The 22,240-nt window shown below is 45.6% G+C and overlaps 1 protein-coding gene across 4 annotated transcripts in view; it reads right to left on the bottom strand.

The window, feature by feature from the left end:
* The window catches only part of MMRN1 (multimerin 1), a 68,087-nt gene extending 47,786 nt beyond the window's left edge, over positions 1-20,301 (bottom strand). For 2 of the 4 annotated variants that reach the window (XM_083458600.1, XM_083458601.1), the window contains exon 1: positions 19,453-20,286. In XM_083458600.1, coding sequence (XP_083314726.1) covers positions 19,453-19,991 — 539 coding nt within the window. In that variant the 5' untranslated portion in view covers positions 19,992-20,286. Of the gene's footprint in view, positions 1-19,452 lie in introns of all 4 variants that reach the window. The other 2 variants (XR_014515530.1, XR_014515531.1) reach the window with 2 other exon arrangements.
* Between the last annotated feature and the right edge of the window lie 1,939 nt (positions 20,302-22,240).

Raw genomic sequence — 22,240 nt, 5'->3', positions numbered from 1 at the left:
GTGTCCTTGTTTACAGAGGGCAGTCCTCTATTTGAAGGTTTGGATAAAGGATAAAAGGACCAAACAAAGGGAAAGTCAAAGGAGACTTGAAGTTGCCCATCAACAGTTATCACCTGGGCAAACTAGGTGGGCATGAGGATACCTGGTCACTGTGTGGGAAGATGAATTGCATTTCTAGTTAAATTCTACATTTTTTCCCCAAATTTGCATCTGGATATCTAGATAAGCAGTTTGCATAATTTTATGCAAATCTGTCTCCTTGTTGGCGACGCATCTCCCTTCCTTTTAATGTGATACATTGCACTGCAGCGATGAGGCAGGCATAGGAAGGTGCCTGGAGAGCTTGGCCTTCTCTCGGAACAACCTGTGATGACTCTGGTGACAATATGCAGACGGAAGGAGTTGGAGGTGCCAGTGTGGTGTAGTGGTTAAAAGCGGTGGACTGGTAATCTGGTGAACCGGGTTCGCTTCCCCGCTCCTCCACATGCAGCTGCTGGGTGACCTTGGGCTAGTCACACTTCTCTGAGGTTTCTCAGCCCCACTCACCTCACAGAGTGTTTGTTGTGGGGGAGGAAGGGAAAGGAGAATGTTAGCCGCTTTGAGACTCCTTTGGGTAGTGATAAAGCGGGATATCAAATCCAAACTCCTCCAAGACCCCATTCAAAGTCGCCACCAGAGCGAAGGCAGATTTAGGGCAGCGCGACCTGGGTGCTGAGTCTAGGGGGCGCTGCAGGGCTTCTCAACAAGGACAGAATAAATTGAGCAGAACGAAAGGTGAGAGGGTGCTGAACTTCAGCCTTGCATAGGATGTCCCTCAAATTTGAAAGACTAAAGTCCACCCCATCCTGGGTTTGTCCCTGGAATGCAAGGATACTGCTGTGCTTTCACTTTCTGACAAGGTCGCTCTTCAGCTATTGAGTAATGGTTTTCAGAGCCAATGCATTTCCCCTTTAGTCCCTTTAGTGTTTCTTTTTCCATTCTTTGTGGGGGCTCCAGGGGATCTGCAGCAGGGCAATAATTCTTTTTAATTGGTATGCATGTATATAAAAATCAATATTTCTGTATGAAGCTTTGTTTGGGTCTTTTCCCTGCAGTAAACCTATAGATGTGATTTGAGGGTAATTTTCTTTTCCCCTGTCCCTTTCGCTCCTTTTTTTCCCTTCTGGCGTTGTCAGAAAGAAGCAATTTAAGTGAAATAAAAATGTGCTATAATAATTTACCATTGTTGTTATTATCATCATCTTCATCATCATTATCATCAATATTATGAATATCACACCACTGGGGTTGCATTTCAGAGAAAGTTCTAACATTGCAGCAGATAAGATGCACACACACACACACACACACACACACACACACACACACACTTTCCATGTGTTTAGCTGGGAAGGGAGGGAGGTAAATATCTCTCCCTTCGAGTTAGAAAAGGAAAAGGAAAAAAAGCATATGGCAATTTTAAAATTATTATTATTATTATTATTTTGCTTGATCAGGCTTGGAATGAGTGAATCATCTATCTAACACTTTTAACTCTGTTCACTATTTCATCCTGTTTCCACATTTATCTGAATTCTTAAAAAAAAAAGAACTTTGTATGAAAATGTGCATTTAAATGCACATTTAAATGTGTATTTTCAAACATATTTTCTTACAAAATAACTTTTCCAAATGTCTTCTCTCTCAAGAAAACACATTTTCAAATGAACTTTGAAGCCTTTTGTTTGAGGTTTCCACATGCCTGCTTTAACCATAACACTTCCTCTAAGGAGTTTTGGGCATTAAACATTGTTTCGCCGCCACCACAACTTTGTCCTCACAACGGTCCAGGGAGGTAGGTCAGGCTGACACACAGCCTCAGAGTCCCCTGCGAGCCTGACAACCAACCGGAGATTTGGACCCAGGTTCTCCCCAGTTCAAGCCTAACACTCTGCCTACAAACCCCACATGGCTGGAAGAGGCAGAGTATTGCTGCCTGAGAATTCTCTCCGGCTGCCTCCAATCTTCCTGGGTACACGGTAAAAACGGATGACGGTGTCCTGATGATGGGTCCTTTGCATTGGCTAGACGTCCGTGCATATGCCAGAGTTGGCAAGGCAGGCATAACTCATCGATTACATGCTGACACTGATGTGTTTTGGAGCAGCTGCCTTGGGGCCTTGGCAAATGCCTTGACCAAATCGCCCCGTGGAGCCAGCCTTGATCATTCATAACAATGATCATTTGGGAAAGCAAGGTGATGAAGGAGGGGGGAAAGAACCAACAACCCATATCCTTTCTTTTTAAAAGCAAGCTTGCAAGGATAGGGGGGAAATGAGATAATCCGAATGCTCATTAGCAAAAGAATATTAGGAGGGCGGGCTGTGGTGCTAGAATCCAAAGGGAGTGTCTGCTGGCTTAAGGGGTTGGCTAGACTTTTCTACCTTCTGCACATATGGTGCAGTTGGCAGCACAGGCCCTAACTGGGTACAAGCTGGTGTGTTTTGGAGCCATCGATCTCAGCCTGCATCCCTGCAGCATCCCTGGACCACCCTGGCTGAGTCTGGCTGGGTGCCCCCATTCTCTTCATCTCCCCACCACTGCGCCAGTCATGTGAAGTTTTATTAATGCGAAATGAGAACATCTTTCGCCGGATTTATTAGTACAGTGGTGCCTCGCAAGATGAAATTAATTCGTTCCGCAAGTTTTTTTGTCTAGCAAATTTTTCGTCTTGCGAAGCACGGTGTCGGAAAAGTTTTGGAAAAGCTTCAAAAATCACCAAAAACCTCAAAAAAGGCTACCACACCGCGTTCTATGAGTTGCTCCTCGAAGTCAAGTCGCAACTGTATTAACGGTGTTAAGAAAAAGGAAACAAACTTGCAAAAAACGCAAGACGTTTTCGTCTTGCGAAGCAAGCCCATAGGGAAATTCGTCTTGCGAAGCAGCTCAAAAACCGCAAAACCCTTTCGTCTAGCGAGTTTTTCGTCTTGCGAGGCATTCGTCTTGCGGGGCACCACTATAACAGTAGCATTATTCTTGCCAAGAGCAAATGCCTTGAATTCCTGCCTGTACCTGTGAGGTAGAAGAAGAGTTTGGATTTGATATCCCGCTTTATCACTACCCGAAGGCGTCTCAGAGCGGCTAACATTCTCCTTTCCCTTCCTCCCCCACAACAAACACTCTGTGAGGTGAGTGGGGCTGAGATACTTCAGAGAAGTGTGACTAGCCCAAGGTCACCCAGCAGCTGCATGTGGAGGAGTGGAGATGCGAACCTGGTTCACCAGATTACGAATCTACCGCTCTTAACCACTACACCACACTGGCTCTCTTTCCAGGCTGACTCCTTCCAGCTTGCAGGTCTGAAGGGGAGCCTACCTCATCCAAACTTTCCAAAACAACATGAATAAGAAACACAGCCTTCCTTCAAAATCCACACTTCTTCCAATTTCGCAATGCAATTCTTCAAGCAAACAATGCACATTTTTTCAGGTCTGATGTAGCAGAGTTTGGGGGTGCAAGGGTTAGAATGTTAGGTAATGTTAGAAATTAAGGAAGGATAGGATTCAGGCAGAGGGACACAGGTGGCACTGTGGGTTAAACCACAGAGCCTAGGGCTTGCCAATCAGAAGGTCAGCGGTTCAAATCCCCGCGAAGGGGTGAGCTCCTGTTGCTCGGTCCCTGCTCCTGCCAACCTAGCAATTCGAAAGTACGTCAAAGTGCAAGTAGATAAATAGGTACCGCTCCAGGAGGGAGGTAAACAGCGTTTCCGTGTGCTGTTCTGATTCTCCAGAAGCGGCTTAGTCATGCTGGCCACATGACCCGGAAGCTGTACGCCGGCTCCCTCAGCCAGTAAAGCGAGTTGAGCACCGCAACCCCAGAGTTGGCCACAACTGGACCTAATGGTCAGGGGTCCCTTTACCTTTAGGATTCAGGTAATATTTGGAGTATGGGAGGGACAATGTCAGGCTAAGCTACTTTTCCAGGCCAAGGTCTGGGATAGAAGTCTTTAAAAGTGACAAAAGGTGGGGGGAGAAAGTCATTAATTCATCAGTGGAAGCCATCAACCAGGCAGGAGGCTCTGCTGGCGAGGGCGAGGTTGCCAAGGAGGTGGGTGTGTGATGTGAAATTTAGAGGTTGGGGAAGAAGGACTCTGAGCTGCTCTGAAGGCCAGAACCATCTTGGCAGGTTGGGAAAGAAGCATGGAGATGTCTGAGAATCCAGTGCTGTGCTGCTGTGAAGGATGGGCTGCTCCTGAGATGTGAATGCTGTGAACTCACTCTCCATTGAAAGCTTCCAGTCTAAGTATGTGTAAAGAAATCGTATTTCAAAGATACCGCAGACTCCAACGCGCCTCATTTCCCCCAACAGAACACAGGCCCTGGTTGAGTTCCAAGACACCTTAGAATCTCGTGCACTGCTTGGCAGGGATTGGGCTGGCCAGGAGCCATACAATGTGGTAAAGTATGCAAAAAAAATTGCATATAGACACAAAAATTGCATAGAAAATGTGTATCTTAGGAAAAGATAAACATTGATGCATTCAGATGCCGATTAATTTTCATGAGGAATTTTTAAATTAAAAACAAACAAACCGCAAAGAAGAACTGGATTTAAGACTTCGAAAATGAGAGAGAAAATAGGGAGTCAGCTACACAGCTGCAATTATAACATTATAAGTGCATTACAAAAATGTGACACCAGATGGCGGTGTAAAGCTCAATGGCTAATTGTGTGTGTGTGTGTGTGTGTGTGTGTGTGTGTGTGTGTGTATATATATATATATATATATATATATATATATATATATATATATATATATATTTGCTTTCGTAGATTTTCACGGGTACAGGAATGCAGGTTTTGGTGTCTTCGGGTGTCTTCCCGTGTAAGAGTTGGGGTGTCTAGGCGACGTTTCGACGAGGTCTCACTCGTCATCTTCAGGCTGGTGCTTTCGGCTTCTTGTTACTGGAACAGAGAGCGTTGGAGGCTATACACCACACCCCCTCAACAGTATTTATAGGAACTCAAACACTGAGATCCTGCTCTGTTCCAGTAACAAGAAGCCGAAAGCACCAGCCTGAAGATGACGAGTGAGACCTCGTCGAAACGTCGCCTAGACACCCCAACTCTTACACGGGAAGACACCCGAAGACACCAAAACCTGCATATATATATATATATATAAAAAAAATCAGGTTTTCTTCCATGGCATTTCCATAGCGTTTTTTATATCTGTGTAGATCTGGCCCAAGAGCGATGTATTTGCCCAGCCCTACCCTCTATCAACTCATATCCATCATGGTAAAACACAACAGAAACCCATCCACAGCCATATAACATGGGGGCCTCTGAACCCCCCCTCATTTTTGCAAGAGACAAGTGACCCTCCAAAAAACGGGGTGGTTTTTGCCCAGTTTCACTTCAGATAAAGTTTTCCCTGATCCCACCCCCAACAATCAATTAATTGTATTGGAAATGAAGGGGGGGCAGAAGCAAAAACAGCACTTCCCCCTACTTTCTCTCAGCAATTCCTTATGACTACCCACTTATTAATAATGTGTGTTGAAGCTCCCTTTATGAATTTGCACTAGTTGCTGATACTATTGTTGATATTCTTTCTCCTCCTCCTCCTCCTTTAAATTTATTGCCCACCCTAAGGCCAGAGAATGAGTCACAGCAACTTAAAACGCAACATTAAAACAGCTTTTAAAGTTTCCAAATTACAGAGAATGCAACCACAAAATACGGGATGGGTTCTGAAAATGTACAGCTCAGGTGTCAAAGGCTCCGAGCACTTTCGGAGCATCTTTTAAAAGTTATCAGGCTGGTCTTTTTCTAGTGTGCATTTGAAGTAAGTGGTGGGGAAAGCTTCGCGAGCCTGGCCAGTCTTTTGTAATGATAAATACTTAGTTCCTGAGCCAGGTCACAGCCTCGCACGCTATTCATATCTTAAGACAGGATTTGTGAAGGAAAAGACAATGGGGAGGCTTTCCCATTTTCCTTTGACCTTGCAGAGAAAACATTTGCTCAGTTTGGGAATCAAAATGGTTTCAGGTCGGTCTTCCTGTGCTGATCTATGTACGTGCTTGGTTGGTATGAATGTTTAACATATATCTAAGACCTCAAAATTCCTATCAAACCAGTAGCTCAGTTGGTTAGAGTGTGGTGCTGATAATGCCAAGGTTGCAGGTTAAAACCCCATATGGGGCCAGTGGCGTAGCGTGGGTTGTCAGCACCCGGGGCAAGGCAAGTAATTTGCCCCCCCTAACCCCTAACCTGCCGCCGCTGCCAGCTTCTTCTTGCTGCTGCCTGGTCTGGTCTGGTGTGGTTCTCTCCCGTGCTCAGCGCTGCGCTGGGCGGCTGCTGCACTGTCCCTCCCCAAGATAGTCCCTCGCTCTCTCTCCGCACCGCACACCTGGCACCCACCCCCTCCACAGTGGGCGGCGACCCAGCGGCTCGGATCGGATTCGCACAGCCAGCACTGCAGTGAGAGAGAGTGAGTGAGCCAGGTAGGGGCAGGTAGGGGCAGAGTGCGAGCGCGCCCCCCCAGATGTTGCGCCCGGTGCGGCTGGCCCCCCCCTGCACCCCCCACGCTACGCCACTGTATGGGGCAGGTGTATATTCCTGAATTGCAGAGAGTTGGACTACCTTCCGACTCTACAATTCAATGATGACTCATGGTTCATGTGTTCCTAAAATTACCCAGCAGATGGCAACCTTCCCTAACACACAAGCATATCAGTCTCTCAATATTATTATATTAGGCTTTGGAAAAAAAAGTTCTTATATTTTAATTCTGTATTTAATTCTATAATTTTATATTCAATAATAATCATATTAATAACAACAGGAAGTTGAATTATGGTGTCATAGTAGTGTCTTATAGAGCTATTTCTCCTTTTGAGTTCTCTGCTCCCACAGCATTGGAACGCAGTTAATAGTACCTCCACTATATTAGACTCTGTATGCTTCTGAACGCCAGTTGCTGGAAACCTCAGGACGAGTGAGAATAGGATGCTGGACTAGATAGGCCACTGGCCTGATCCTGCAGACTCTTCTTATGTTCTTAGCAGGAGAAACAACAAAATCATGCTTACAGTGGTGTGGTTCAATAACCCCCAGATTTCTTCCCTGCATGCAAGTTGATATTGCATGTCATGCAAACACAGGTAATTTGCAAACAAAAAAACCAAGCGACAAACAAACCAGGTCCTGTAATCCCTGCAGCTGCGGAAGACCTAATGGCATGCTAAGCACAGTGATAAATTAATAGTGTGTGATGGGGCGGCTGAACTTGCTGTCTGAACAGCAGCAGAAATGTGGGAGGAAAGCACAGTTTTTAATGGATAAGCAATGCATGCGCCGTTTGTCTCCTGCTGTGCTCTGGATGTGTGTTTGCCTTGAATTTAATTGCTGTGCTGTTTTAATGCACTGGGTGTTTTTTTTTTAACATATATTGTCTTATGCAATTTTATTGTTCACACAGCTCAGAGAGAATTCTTTCTCTAAGAGGTGAACAAACATCACCAGATGAAAGTGGCTGCGGGGAGGGCTGCACTGGGGGGGGGGGTATGCCTCCATTGCCTATCACAGGGGCAGGGAAACTTTTTCCACTCCAAGGCTGCATTCCTTTCTGTGCAACTTCCCAAGGGCCACAAGGGAGTGGTGGACAGGGTTGGAGGCAAAAGTGTTTGGAGCCAATTATGAAACTTTTAAAGGTAAAGGTAAAGGAACCCGTGACCATTAGGTCCAGTCGTGACCGACTTTGGGGTTGCGGCGCTCATCTCGCTTTATTGGCTGAGGGAGCCGGCGTACAGCTTCCAGGTCATGTGTCCAGCATGACTAAGCCGCTTCTGGCGAACCAGAGCAGTGCACGGAAACGCCGTTTACCTTCTCGCCGGAGCGATACCTATTTATCTACTTGCACTTTGACGTGCTTCCGAACTGCTAGGTTGGCAGGAGCAGGGACCAAGCAACGAGAGCTCACCCCGTCCCAGGGATTCGAACCACCAACCTTCTGATTGGCAAGTCCTAGTCTCTGTGCACCACCCATGTCTCACCCACGAAACTTTTACCTTTACACAAAAGGTAGGCTACTTTCTACGCAAATGCACTCAAACACCTCTCGGGATTAGAGTTCAAAGACAGCTCCCATCACCCAAAAACATGCAAAGCAGAGCCGGGGCTGGATTTTCTCCCCAGGCTGCAGGCTCCTTACCCTTGATCCATTAGAAAATGTAGCCAGGCTTTGCCACTGTTTGATGTGCCATGTGTCTGGGGCAGGCGCATGCCCCCTTGCTGGGGCCACGAGGCCAGCCCTCAGCGCTAAAGCAACATCAACCATCAGAACGACGCCACAACTGACTGTTCTGCAACCTAATAATGTTGTGGTCATGTTTAAGCCATCACCTGTCAGTTATTGCACCCACGCCTGACTTTGTGTGGGCCCACAAACTGAAATGGACAGATGGCAGCGTGGCGTAGTGGTTTAGAGTGTCAGACTAGGACCTTGGAGACTAGAGTTCAAATCCCTGCTCAGCCATGAAGCTCATTAGCTGACCTTGGGCCAGTTGCCATCTCTCAGTGTGACCTTACAGGGTTGGTGTGAGGATAAAATGGAGAGTGGAGAGAAAACCATGTACGCCACTTTGAGGAAAGGTGGGATAGAAATGTAATAACATGAAAACTAATAACAATATGCATCCATTCCTATTTTGGTTCAGCTCTGTTTCAAACAGAGGGAAAGCTTGTCACTCTGCCAGCGCATTACGCAGAAGCAGCAACGTATAAAAGTTTCTTACTGTGGGCTTGTCCAGCAAATCACAGCGCTTGACTCAGGAGCATCACACTTTCTGTGGAGTCCTGGTGCCCTTTCCTTAGGAATCACATGGGTTAAGAAGTGTGTATAGAAGGTTCTGCTTCCATGTGGAAGGTTGCCATGGAAAAGAGATCTTCCAACAGTCATAACATTTGGAGCAGTCTTTGGTGTCTGTTTTATGCCAAAGCAACTGTTTCAGGCAAGGACTCATTTGCAAAGTGATCATGAGGAAGACTTGCACTTGCTACATAGGAGGATTCCCCCCCCCCCTTTTAAAACTGAAGTTTCTTTTCTTTGAAGCAATTCTGAATTGAGATGATTTTTTCAACAGTGCATCACGATAAAAGCCAGGCAAGCCTTGCTGGGGAATCCCTGTTACAGTCATACCTTTTGTTACGTTTGCTTCAGGTTAAGTCTTTTCAGGTTGCGTCCTGCGGTGACCCGGAAGTACCGGAAAGGGTTACTTCTGGGTTTTGCCGCTCGCGCATGCACAGACATGCAAAATGATGTCACATGCATGCGCAGAAGCGGCAAATGGCGACCTGCATGTGTGCAGACGCAGGTTGCGTTCCTTTCAGGTTGCAAACGGGGCTCCGGAATGGATCCTATTCACAACCAGAGGTACCACTGTATTTATTTAGTTATTTGCAAAATAAAATAAAAAACCCTGTACCATCAAAAGATATCACAGCCATGAAAATGTAAGATCAGCAATAACATTGCATTCAGAGAACACGTCAAGAATATTATCACAAAGCAGCAGATCCATTGAGAACATCAAACATAAACAGATCACCTCTCAGGGGAAAGCCTGAGTTTTAATCAGGGGCCTAAATGCCAGTATGGTATATGCCTGCCTGATATCCATTCAAAGCACATGCCAAAGGGTTACCATGCTGATGATACTGAGCATAAGATGAGCCTATGGAAAATACAACACGGCTGAGAGCATCTCTTCCTTATGCCCATAGCCCATGATTCAGAGGTTAATTCCAAATAGTGGGTGATGTAAATAAACAGTGTTTGATGTTTTAATTTGCTGGAAGCTGCCCAGGTGGCTGGGGCAACCCATTCAGATGAGGGCATAATAACAATATGTTTGTTGTTGTTGTTGACGCGGGTGGAGCTGTGGTCTAAACCACTGAGCCTCTTGGGCTTGCCGATCAGAAGGTGGGCGCTTTGAAACCCTGCAACGGGGTGAGCTCCCATTGCTCTGTCCCAGTTCCTGCCGACCTAGCAGTTCAAAAGCACACCTGTGCAAGTAGATAAATAGGTACAGTTGTGGCGGGAAGGTAAATGGCATTTCCATTCTCTCTGGTTTCTGTCACAGTGATCCATTGCGCCAGAAGCTGTTTAGTCCTGCTGGCCACATCACCCAGAAAGCTGTCTGTGGACAAACGCCAGCTCCCTCAGCCTGAAAGTGAAATGAGTGCCGCAACCCCATAGTTGCCTTTGACTGGACTTAACTGTCCAGGGGTCCTTTATCTTTAGCTTACCTTTATAACAAAACCATACATGCTTTTGAAATGTAGTGTGGTTTCCAAAACTAACTCAAAAGGGGCTTTTAACTGGGCATCTCCACACCATGTGGACAAGGGGTGCAGTTTCTGCTATGTATTTCTTTGTAGAAGTATTTAAATACTGCCCTATCACAAAACATTAGGGAGGGGGTACAGCGGCATAGACAATACCCTTTAAAAGCGACACAGGACCACCACTAAAAGACCAGCCACTCAATAATATATTTTTTAGGCCTGCTGGCTTTTAAAAATAAATGAAAAGTCATCAACAGAAAGTAAAAGCGAGGGTAGCAGCATAGGACCGGTGACATTAAATGCCTGGTTTCTGGTTGGGGTCAGTTGGACTTTATTAACACAATAAAAATCTAGGAGGTCTCATCTGGAAGATCTCACATTGAGAACACCTCAGAACAGGCATAACAATTCACAACTGGACCTCTGTAGCATCCAGCAAAAACAATAATAACTTAAATGGCCTTTATTTCTTTAAATGTTGCTTAGAGAACCAAACCCATCTATCCCTCATATCTGACGGACCCAGTACAGTGGTACCTCAGGTTAAGTACTTAATTCGTTCCGGAGGTCCGTACTTAACCTGAAACTGTTCTTAACCTGAAGCACCACTTTAGCTAATGGGGCCTCCTGCTGCTGCTGCTGCGCCGCCGGAGCCCGATTTCTGTTCTTATCCTGAAGCAAAGTTCTTAACCTGAAGCACTATTTCTGGGTTAGCAGAGTGTGTAACCTGAAGCATATGTAACCTGAAGCGTATGTAAGCCGAGGTACCACTGTATGAGGCAGATTAGGAATACCAGGCCAAACCATAAGCAGTGGTTAAAGGTTTCAGGTATGAGTCGCCTCACAGGATCCCCTGCCAAAAATGTGCTTTTCTGCTCCAGAACAGGTTGTACTACATAACTAATAACATGGAAAGGAAATAACATGTGTTTTCTGCAGGATTTGAGGCCTTGACACTTTGTACTACATTGTGGCAAACGCTTCTTTTCTCTCATCACTTGTTCCCTTTGTCCATGCAGCAGCTATAATGTTTGGACGGTGAATCATCTGGTTCCTGTATCCAGGATGCTGTCATTTTATTTTATTTTTAAATGGTGGTTACTTTACCACCCAGGGCGACATTTTCCACCTCATGACAAAAACACAAGAGTCCTGCTGTATCAGGCCAAAGGCCCACCTAGTCCTGCATTTTGCCCTCACATTGGCCAACCAGAGGCCTCTTGGAAGCCTTCAAGCTGGACATGAGCACAGTAGCCATCTTTTGCTCAAGCAGTGGGGACCTCGGAGACCTCGGGGGTCTCAAATTTCCGTGGTACTCTGTGTGACACCAAAATCCGCCCCCTGTAGCACCCAAGAAGCTCTGCACCCAGTGTGACCACACTGGTTGTGCTCCCCTAGACCTGCCTTTGCAAGAAGAAATTTCTTTCACCTGTCTTGGATGTTCTAAAATTCAGCTTCCTAGGTGTTATGTACAGAGTTGAATTGGATCCAGAAGGCAGTCTGATTGGTCCTAGAACAATAGGATTCAGAATGCAGCAGTCTGATTGGAGCCACCCAATCCAGCTCCAGGTGGAAGGTAATCCACAACCTGATTGGCCTACAGGAGAATCCCGGAATTAGCCAATCACGTGGGCCCCATTGTGTAAAGAATGTATATAAGGCAGACATTCTGGGGGAACTTCCATTCCTCCTCACCACTATGAGCAGAATAAAGAGCATGAAATCTGCTCTCGACTCCGAGTATATTTCCCTTGGGTGGGTGACACAAGGGTCTAGTCTTATGAGCTTCTCTCTGTCCACTTTTCCCACGCCGTACATAATTTTATATACTTTTTATCAAATCTGCCATAACCCATCGGCTTTCAAGATTGAAAAGCCCCCAAATGCTGTTGCCTTTCATCAGAGGATAGTTGCTCCATCCCCTTGATTGCTATAATTGCCATTTGGTTCCAGAAGAGCCTGGATTTGTCTAGCGGCTAGCCAAGCATCAGGTTTTCAGACGGGCCAACCAGATGCCTACTGGCAGCCTGCAAGCAGAGCATGAGTTCAACAGGACTCCCCTGTTTGACCTCTAAGCAATGGGTATTGCTCTTGATACCTGAAGTATCAGTGCTCAGCTATCAAATCTCTTTACTGCTTTCAAGCCATTTCTGGAGTCCTGTGTTGGACTTGGTCTAGCCCCAAAGAACAAGATTCTTTGGGGTACCTCTTTTGCTAAGGTTTGTGTGAAGATGCTCTTGCTGTTTCCATCACCTCTGGAGCAACTATGGCAATAGAGCTGGAGGCAACAGATCCCCTTGCAGGACCCAGCCTCAAAAGTGGGACTCTGAGTATTTACTGGGTCTCCATAATACTTTGCTGTTGATGCGACAGACATAGGGTGGTAGGCAACGAATCAGATCTGATAGTGCAAGGATTTGCACTCGTGAAATGAAACCTCTCCTCCCTCTTCCCTCCTCATGTACCCCCAATGCCCTCCCCAAAGCTACTCCAGAGAACTGGGGAAAACCAAGAACAGATTTAGAGGTTGCAAGGGGAGAGGAGAACAAAAGAAAGTTGGACTGCACAGCCAAAAGTCTTTGCACTGGCCGATCAACTTCGATGGGTGCCACCCTTGTATTGTTTTCCTGATGCAAGTGTGGGCAGGGGAGGGTTGATGGAGTCAGGACAAGGCAAGCGATGCTCTTACAGCCCTGGCAAAGCCACCCAGTGCTTTCCTTTCATTTTGTATTGGATTGTAGAAATTTAATATAGCAGCCACCTGGCGCTGCCATGGTGCCATTCACAGGGCGACTGTGACGCTGGGTGGGAGCGAGTGATTGTAGGTTTCAGCATTGACAGGCTCATAAAAATAGAGGAACAGCAGTGGTTTGAGCAAAACTGAACCCACTATGTAAACAGTGCAACAGGGAATTACTTTACTGCTAAATTTAATGTGGGAGTCAACCACTGCTGTTTTCGAGACAAGTGTGCACACATGAATGGTGTTTAAGGCAGAAGCTTTGAGGCAGTGAATTGGCATGCAGGTTTTGAGCTAATAAATGTGTTTATTTACTCGATATTTATTTTTGAAATACCCTTCATCGTAATGATCTTAGGATAGGGTACAATGTCTAGTTAGTGATTTACTTTATACGATTTTATTTGTTAGTTAAATATCCGTACGGTCCTTCATTCGAGGATCACAGAGCAGTTTACAACAATTTACTGCTTGATTATGAGGGGGTGGGGAGGAAATCAAATTGCTATTTTGCATAATTAAAGTTTTTCTTAATATATCTAATTTTTTATATCTACTTTGCAACTATTACTGAAGTTCCTTGAATGCTGCAACAGAATTTAAACTACTATATTTATTTTTCAAATATTCTTTGAAAACCTCCCATTTTGAAACAATTCCTTTTTGATTTATTCTTTATTTTTTCTGATAGACCGTCTAATTTGGCATATTCTGTCAGCTTTTGGATCCAATCTTGTATAGAGGGGATTTCATTATGATAAAAGTGTGTATTGGCAATAAGTAATATGAAATCGAAATATGGAATAGACGGGAGGTTGGGTCTTTAGAGTTAAAACCAATATATGTTTTATTGTTTGTTAAGAAAATTATGTGTTTATGGTTATTCCTGTGTGTAATTTGGTGTTTGTGTTTTTTCTTTTTTATTGCTGTATCAATAAAAATTAAAAACAAAATCAAATTGCAATTTTGCACTTATATGAAACACAGAAACCATAAGGACCACAAATTACAGAAAGAGCAGGTCATAAGGACACTCGCTTCTCTTTTCCAGCCTATTCTTGGGCTTGCAAGGTCAAGGGGAGTTACTCTGGCAATTAGCAGAGGGGCTAAAATCAGCTTGGAGCCAGTTATGTACTTAGAAGACTTCTTCATCTGTTCAAGATTCCAGAGCCTGAATAGGATGCATTACCGTCACTCTGATTTGGCTTCAGCTATCAAGGCATGATGCTGCCTTGAAGCCAAGCAAAAGAAAGGGTTATTCATCTGGGCACTCTGGAGTTATTATTAGGGGCAGAGCCATAGCTCTGTGGCATAGCTTCTGCCAGTTTCAATCCGTGGCATCTCAGGGTGGGGCTGGGAGAGACCCCAGCCTGAAATCCAAGGGAGAAGCTTCCAGTCAGTGTAGGCAAAACTGAGCTGGATATATCAATTGTCACTTAGTAGAAGTTGGCTTCCTGTGTTCCTGCGTCAAGTAAGGAAAGGGGAGAAATTCAGTTCAGCTTGCACTCTAATGCAGACCTACCTGGTTTGCACTTCCCATTACATTACTGTATGTGGACAGAAATGCCATTCTCCTGCAAAATCTGCATTTCTCAAAGATTTACAGGGTGGTTCCTGAGCAAAAAGAAGTATACACAAATCTGTATATTTGGGGAACGCTTGCATTAAATTGCATATGTTAAGTGAAAATAACATCCCCAAATGTTCCATATTAGGGGGAATTGCCTGTAAAAAAAATGCCTACCAAAATGTGTGCATTAGAGGGGAAATGTACCCTAAGATCCTAACAAATTTCTAATGAGTTGGTTTTTTTATTTTAAAAAATCACAAACAGATGGAGAAATAGGATGCACTGATCTTAAATGTGAAGCTAGGAGAAGCCAAAGTTGACGATTTGCCCATCCCTAGTGACTGGACCACGAAACAGACAAGGATGTGTGGAGGCAGATAAGGAGGGGGCTTCCTGAAACTTTGACCCTCCCCTCTTGCATCCTCACTTTCTGAGACAATAAAGTTCTAAAAGTATGTTTTCAGGACCCTCCCTAGCCCCTTGTAACTGCAATTTGTTTTAACTGATTTTAATACTGAACTTTAACTTCTTGTAACTTGGTTCTGGGACCTGTTGGCGAAGGACAGGTAATAAAATTATTATTATTAAAGAGGATGATGGAACTTTTAGCTCTAAGGTGTGGGACTCCTAACCAGGAGAACATGCACAATTTGAGCTCCTTAGCATGAAAAATTGCTCTCATCTTCCAACAGGTGGCAACATAAGAAGCTACTTCTCAGAAGATAAGGATGCACCTTGACGCATTTCCTTTTCTAAAAACCTTTATCACAGGCCTTTCTTCACATTGGGTTTTTTTTGGGGGGGGGGAGTGTTCATTAAATTTCTCATCTGTGAGGTATTCATTATGCAAATGGCGCTGGATGAGGCAGGTGCGTCTTCTGCAAAGCACAGCAAGCAGCTGTGATGCATCGCTAGAGTCGAGGAGTTTGGAACAAAAGACCTTGCCTTCACTAGCATTAGGATACCTTGTGTGAATGGAAGCGTGCGTGCAGAAAAGTTCTTAAAGTCTACAATTTGGTGCTGGAAGTGAAGCAAGAAGAAAAGTAGGAACACTTCTGGCAGCTTTCAGAGAGAAGAGTTCTCTGCTTTCATGTTAAACGGCAGCACTTTGGAAGGTGGCAAAAACAAAACAAAAAACAAACACAACCCACTGCCAGGCTTCTATTGATGGTCCAGATTAGAAAGAAATATTTCTCCCCCTGTGATTATAATCTCATAGCTAAACATCACCTTCACAGTCAAAGGAGTCTTGAGAGACAAATTAGATTCTTGGCTCTATGTTTCCCACACTGTTCAACAAGCACACGATGTCACGATGATACCCAGTAATCTTCCCCGTGTGAGGGAAGCTTGGAAAACATGTACTTAGATTTGGTTGTGTGTGTTTTGTAAGCCACCGGGTGTGTGTTTTCTGCAATTAACATCCCCTTAAAAAAAATAGCTCTGATTTATCTGCGGCAGGTTGTATCGCACCTCCTTCTCCCTGTGCATGAAAAGGTGGTGGAAGGAAAGGCTGTCAGGTTACCTGGAATGTTTGTAATGTAATTGCACCTGAGAGGTCCAAGGGGCCTGATTGCAGCCTGCCCCAGCCTGGTGCTTCCCAGAGGTTTTTGACTACAACTTCCATCAGCCCATTCCAACATGATCATTCTCACTGGGACTGTGGCAGTTGCAGTCAAAAAGAACTGGAAAACACCTGCTTGAGGGAAGACTGACTTATTCTGTGCTTAGGGGGGAGACAGAATACTTAAACTAGGAGCAAAGAGCTAGCAAAAAGGCTCCCAGGGCAGCTTTCGAATATCAACGAGAAAGTCCTTGCCCTCACAAAAGGAAAAGGGACTGGGGAGGGAGGAGGAAAAAACGCCATCTCAATCTCTCACTTATAGTTACAGAGGCCTTATAGGCAGCGGCAGCAGCAGTGGACATATTTAGAAAGAAGTCAAACATTTGTGGCTTTTCAGCAAAGCTGATGGAAGGCATGATAATAGCATGATAATAGATCATGGCTAGTAGCTCTTAATAGCCTTGGCTTCCAAGACTTTGTCTAATCCTCTATTAGAGTCATCCAAGTGGCAGGGAGTTCTATAGTTTAACTCTGTGAAAAAAATCTTTCTTTGATCTGTCCTGCACACCTAACAATCATCTCCACTGGATGTCCACAAGCTCTATGAGAGAGGAAGAAGAACTCTTCTCTACTCACTTTCTCCATTAATCACACTTTCCCCAGTCAGGGGCTAAAGAAGTTGCAGTGACCAAATTCTTTTGTCCTGTGTACCCCTGCTTAACACCCTGCATTGCATCTGTTTCCCTGTGGAGCCTACCACGTCTCTACAAAACATGGGAGTGTGCAAGCCGTGGGCTTCTGCTGCTTTCCGGAACATTTTAATATGTTTTCCAAAGCTGGATTCATCTCCAGGCTTATAGTCCTTTAATATCCGGTCTGGTTCATAGTGTTAAATTTATTTCTGTAATATAATGCTATTATTTCAGCAGGCAAAAACAGCAAAAATGCACATGGGGGAAACACTAAGCATTTCAATGCTCTCATAATTTGTACACATTGTCCCTGCACATACCATCTGAACAAATGGCTTAATTTTGCCACATAGTCGTTATTCATGTAATTCGGGCAAATGCATTCTGAAAATAAAAAAGTGGGTGATTAGAATGGGTTGCATCCATCTTTCTTTGGAGCTGTTCCATGCATGTCCGAAGTAGCTCCCACTAGGTCAGATAGAATGTACTCTCCAGGAAGCATTCGTTGGATTGCAACCCTGGCCTGAGAGCAGCTAAATGACTCAGATTTTTAAACAACTTAGAATTAGCACCCAGAAGTGTGGTGTAGTGGTTAGAGCAAGGGTATTCAATGTGGTGCCCTCCAGCTGTTGTTGGACTCCAACTCCCATGAATCCCTGACCATTGTCCGTGCTGCCTGGGGAGGATGGGAGTTGTAATGATGTCATCTGTCTAATTCTAGATAAGAGCATCTGGTTAGGACTGTTCACCAGTTCAAACACCCCACTGAGCTATGAAGCTCACTGCATGATTTTGGGCCAATCTCCACCTCGCAACATAATCTACCTCTCAGGGTTGCTTTGAGGATAAAGGTTGGGAGACAGAGAAATAGACAGCCATGTGTATCATATCTTAAGTTTCTTAGAGGAGAGAGTGGTTGCTGGCATCTATCTGTCTTGAGAGACAGTGGAGGGTGCCTCTGAGGGTGAAGTCAAACTGTGGTGTTAGCAGAAGTGACCTCTCTGGGGTGCAAGCCTGGGCCATGTGTATGGAGGTCCTGGGCTGCCTAGACAACAAGACCCAACTCTCAGCCACGTAGACCAAAGGAAAGCAGAGCAATACGTTTGGCACCAGCTTGGCTGCAGGAGTTGCCAGAAGGAGATGTAGGTCTAAGGGACTCCACTCCAGATCTGTGTAGGGTTTACTCCTTAGCCTTTACTTCTCCCAAAGATGTCCCTCAAGGCAGCAGAGGTTTAGGATCAGAGTTTTCCTTCTCCTAGACTGCTACCTTCCCAGGGTGAAAAGCCCCATCTGCCCCTCACTTCAGCACATACAAAAACCGCCTTCTTGACCATTGGACCCACTATTGGTCTTGTCCACTCAGTCTGCTGGAGCCTGTCTCCTCATGCAGGGGAAGAAGAAGAAGAGGAGGAGGAGGAGGAGGAGGAGGAGGAGGAGGAGTTTGGATTTGATATCCCGCTTTATCACTACCTGAAGGAGTCTCAAAGCGACTAACATTCTCCTTTCCCTTCCTCCCCCACAACAAACACTCTGTGAGGTGAGTGACGCTGAGACACTTCAGAGAAGTGTGACTAGCCCAAGGTCACCCAGCAGCTGCATGTGGAGGAGCGGAGATGCGAACCCGGTTCCCCAGATTACGAATCTACCACTCTTAACCACTACACCACACTGGCTCTCAACTCCAACTCACCGAGCATTCAAAACCCATTGCCTATCTTCACCTGGTTTAGCCAGCCAAATGGAGCCATTCCTGGGGTGTGGCTGTTGTCGCATGCAGACAGCTTCTGGGAGCCACAGGTGAGAGCTGAGTGTCAGGTGGGGACCAAAGGTCGACATATTATCTAGAAGGAGAACAATGTGTGTTCAACCCCTACCACCCCTCCCCGAACACCCTATACATCCCAAGAGGAGAGGTCCTCCACTCAGGTAAGCAAGACTATGTATTCAAGTCAGGCAAATACAGTCAAGAGTGCCAAGCAGGGCTTGTGAGGGGTGTGGTCAGCGTGTGCATAACTTGGCCACCGTAACTTGGATCTAGGATTCTAAACCATGGTTTGTCCTCAAAACAATGGCTTGCTGTGTTCTCTCTGTATGTTGCCAATGCAACAATAAAGCATTTGTCAGTTACCAGGTACTGCACAGGACAGGACATTCCTAAACCCCTCTTCCCCTTTACTAAATTTCTGTTTGTTTTGTTTTTTAATACTGCAATACCTTGCACTACAGACTCTCGCTGAAATCCTGCACGTAGGTCTATAAGCTTTATCTCCCGATGAAATCAACAGGATTTAAACAGTGTAACTACTTGCAGGATCACAGCCACTCCTCCCATCACTGCACTTTGTCAATTTGGAGCAGCCAACCCTCTTTAGCTATGACCTTACTTCCAGGCCTTTATCCCAGGAATTCCAGGACTTCCAGGCCTTTATCCCAGGAATTCAGGCCAAATTCAGCACTAGAAGGAGCCTTGCACAGGATGCCACGAGTTGAGTCGGGTTCTCTAGGTACAATGAGCAAAGAGGAGGGGGGGAAAGAGTTAAACAGTTCTGCTTACTTTCCTCTGGTGGTTTCGAAGCTGGGCTTTTTGAGATCTGCATTCTGCTTGCTGCTATCTTCTGAGTGTCTGGAAGACCTGCTCACCATAGTCCCTTGGTTTTTCTCAGAAACTTCCTTTGGAGGAAGGCGATTCCAAGGATGGTATGGTGGAGGAACCCCTGCATTGCTAGGCAGGATGAATCGCTTCCCGTTGGGAGAACCGCCGTCACTGTTATTCCCTGGGCTAGGAGTTACGGTAAGGGCCAAGGGTGTCTTCTGCTCTGATGGAGTTTGCAACCCCTGTGCCTCTTTCGTGGCTAGAGGAGAGCTGTGCTTTTCACCTTCCTCTTGGCTTGCATTCAGCAAAGCATCCGGCTTCTCTGAAGTAGGAGGCAGGGAGGTTGCCAATATGTTTCTGAGGTCCTGCGTTTCAGGTGAAGTCAAGCCCAGGTGGCTGCTCTCCGCTTCGCTCTCCACCGCAGGTGCGCTGGTTGCTTCGACTTCTGCACTGCTGCATCCCAAGACCAGCAAGCTCAGCAGCAAGAATACCTCCCTCATTCTCTTGGCTTGTGAGAACTTTGCAGCGACTCTCTCATATATAGAAGACTCTGGATACTTCCCTGTCTCAAAGCCGCCGCTTTCACAATGAACCTGCAGTGAATCCCCGGTTGGGGATTTTATTTGTGGCGGAGAGAGGAAACAGGTTTTTGAGTGCTTGAAGCTGGACCGAGGAAGCTCCCTTTCCTGTTTCGATGGATTCCTCTGTGACCTGCGACCTCTTGGAGCTCTGGAGCCAGTAAGTTGTAGGGGAAAGCAAAGAGGGCTGCCTTTGTTGGAGCTACAGGATGAGGAATAATGGCACAATGAGAACGTGGAAATATACTGTCCATGAAACCGCTTCAAGGGGGATGGGTGGGGAATAAGAAGTGCTGAGTAACTTCCTTTTGACGTTGGTTAGCAGCAAAGAACATGAGAGACCTGCGCAATATGATGGAATCCTAAAGTCCCACATCCCTATGCTGAAGCACATGCAAAACAGCTCCCAAGGAGCACATGTCACTACTCTGTTCTCTCTGCCACAATAGCCCAGATGCCCTGCTCACACTGTAGCTGTTTTTGCACTCTTTTGAGGCCAGAGTGGATATGCTTAAAAACCTCCAGTCCATAACAGGGCTGGATTAACCATTAAGCAAAATGTGCATCAAGGGAAAGGGGGCGCCACAGAAATTTTCCATTGCCGAATTCACCATAGACCGCATGGTGCAGCTGAACCAAAAAAAGGCTCCCACAATAAATGGAGTTAAAATACAACAATAAAAAGTAAATAAATAAATAAAGTGGAAGTACAGTGGTACCTTGGGTTACATACACTTCAGGTTACATACGCTTCAGGTTACAGGCTCCACTAACCCAGAAATATTACCTTGGGTTAAGAACTTTGCTTCAGGATGAGAACAGAAATCGTGCTCCTGCGGCGCAGCGGCAGCAGGAGGCTCCATTAGCTAAATTGGTGCTTCAGGTTAAGAACAGTTTCAGGTTAAGAACGGACCTCCGGAACGAATTTAGTACTTAAGTACTTGACCCCAGGTACCACTGTATACACAAATAACAATTATTTTCCATCATACTGTAGGTTTTGTTTCATTTCCGGGGGGGGGGGGCGTTATTTTACGGTTTATTATTGTTTATATTTTGAATTAGATATATATGGGGGAACCAAAATCTTTTAAGTGTTGAGGGCTTCTAAATCTGGCCCTGGTCCACAACCTCCTGATAGAGTCCACTCAGTTGTGGAATGGACTCCCACAGGAATCTCCTTCATTGGAGGTTTTTAAGCAGAGGTTGGATAGCCATCTGTCATGGATGCTTTAGTTGAGATTCCTGGATTGCAGGGGGTTGGACTAGATGGCATTTGGGGGCCCTTCAAACTCTATGATTATGTGATTCTGTGCACCCATACAGCCCTGACCTCACCACTGCCCTTCCTCACCTCACCCTATCACCATCCAGGGAAGCTGCAGCATCGCTGGTGTTGAGAGGGCAGGTAATAATAATAATAATAATAATAATAATAATAATAATAATAATAATAATTTATTTATATCCCGCCCTCCCCGGCCAGAGCCAGGCTCAGGGCAGCTAACACCAGTAAAATTACAGTAAAAACATAATGGGGGGGGACCAATTTAAAATGCAGGTTAAAATGCAGTTTAAAATGCAGCCTCATTTTAAAAATAGCCCATAGATCAAAACCATAAGGGGAGGGAAACATAAGGGTCAGACTGAGTCCAAACCAAAGGCTAGGCGGAACAGCTCTGTCTTGCAGGCCCTGCGGAAAGATGTCAAGTCCCGCAGGGCCCTAGTCTCTTCTGACAGAGCGCTCCACCAAGTCAGGGCCAGTACTGAAAAGGCCCTGGCCCTAGCTGAGACCAATCTAACCACCTTGTGACTTGGGACCTCCAAAATGTTGTCATTTGTGGACCTTAAGGTCCTCCGCGGGGCATACCAGGAGAGGCGGTCCCATAGGTACGTGGAAGCAGCCTTATAGTGAATCCGTTTAGCCTAGTCTTGTTAACACAAACTGGCAGGAGGTCTCTGGGGTTTCAGTCAAGGATCTTTCTGGAGATACCAGGGATTGAACCTGAGGTCATGTGAATGCAAAGCAGGCATTCTATGGAGCTGAACTATAGAAGTTCCCCAATCTGCATCCCACTGTACAGCTTGGTACTGAAGTGAAAACACCAGAATCTGGCGCAGTCATTCAGATCAAATGCAAAGAGAAGCGGGCCTTTTTGTTGCAGCCTGCC

The sequence above is a fragment of the Podarcis liolepis genome (assembly GCF_965112155.1).
Source record: "Podarcis liolepis genome assembly, chromosome: 9".
Taxonomy (NCBI): domain Eukaryota; kingdom Metazoa; phylum Chordata; class Lepidosauria; order Squamata; family Lacertidae; genus Podarcis; species Podarcis liolepis.
The sequence above is the reverse complement of the archived record's forward strand: the minus strand, read 5'-3'. Positions and strand labels throughout refer to the sequence as shown.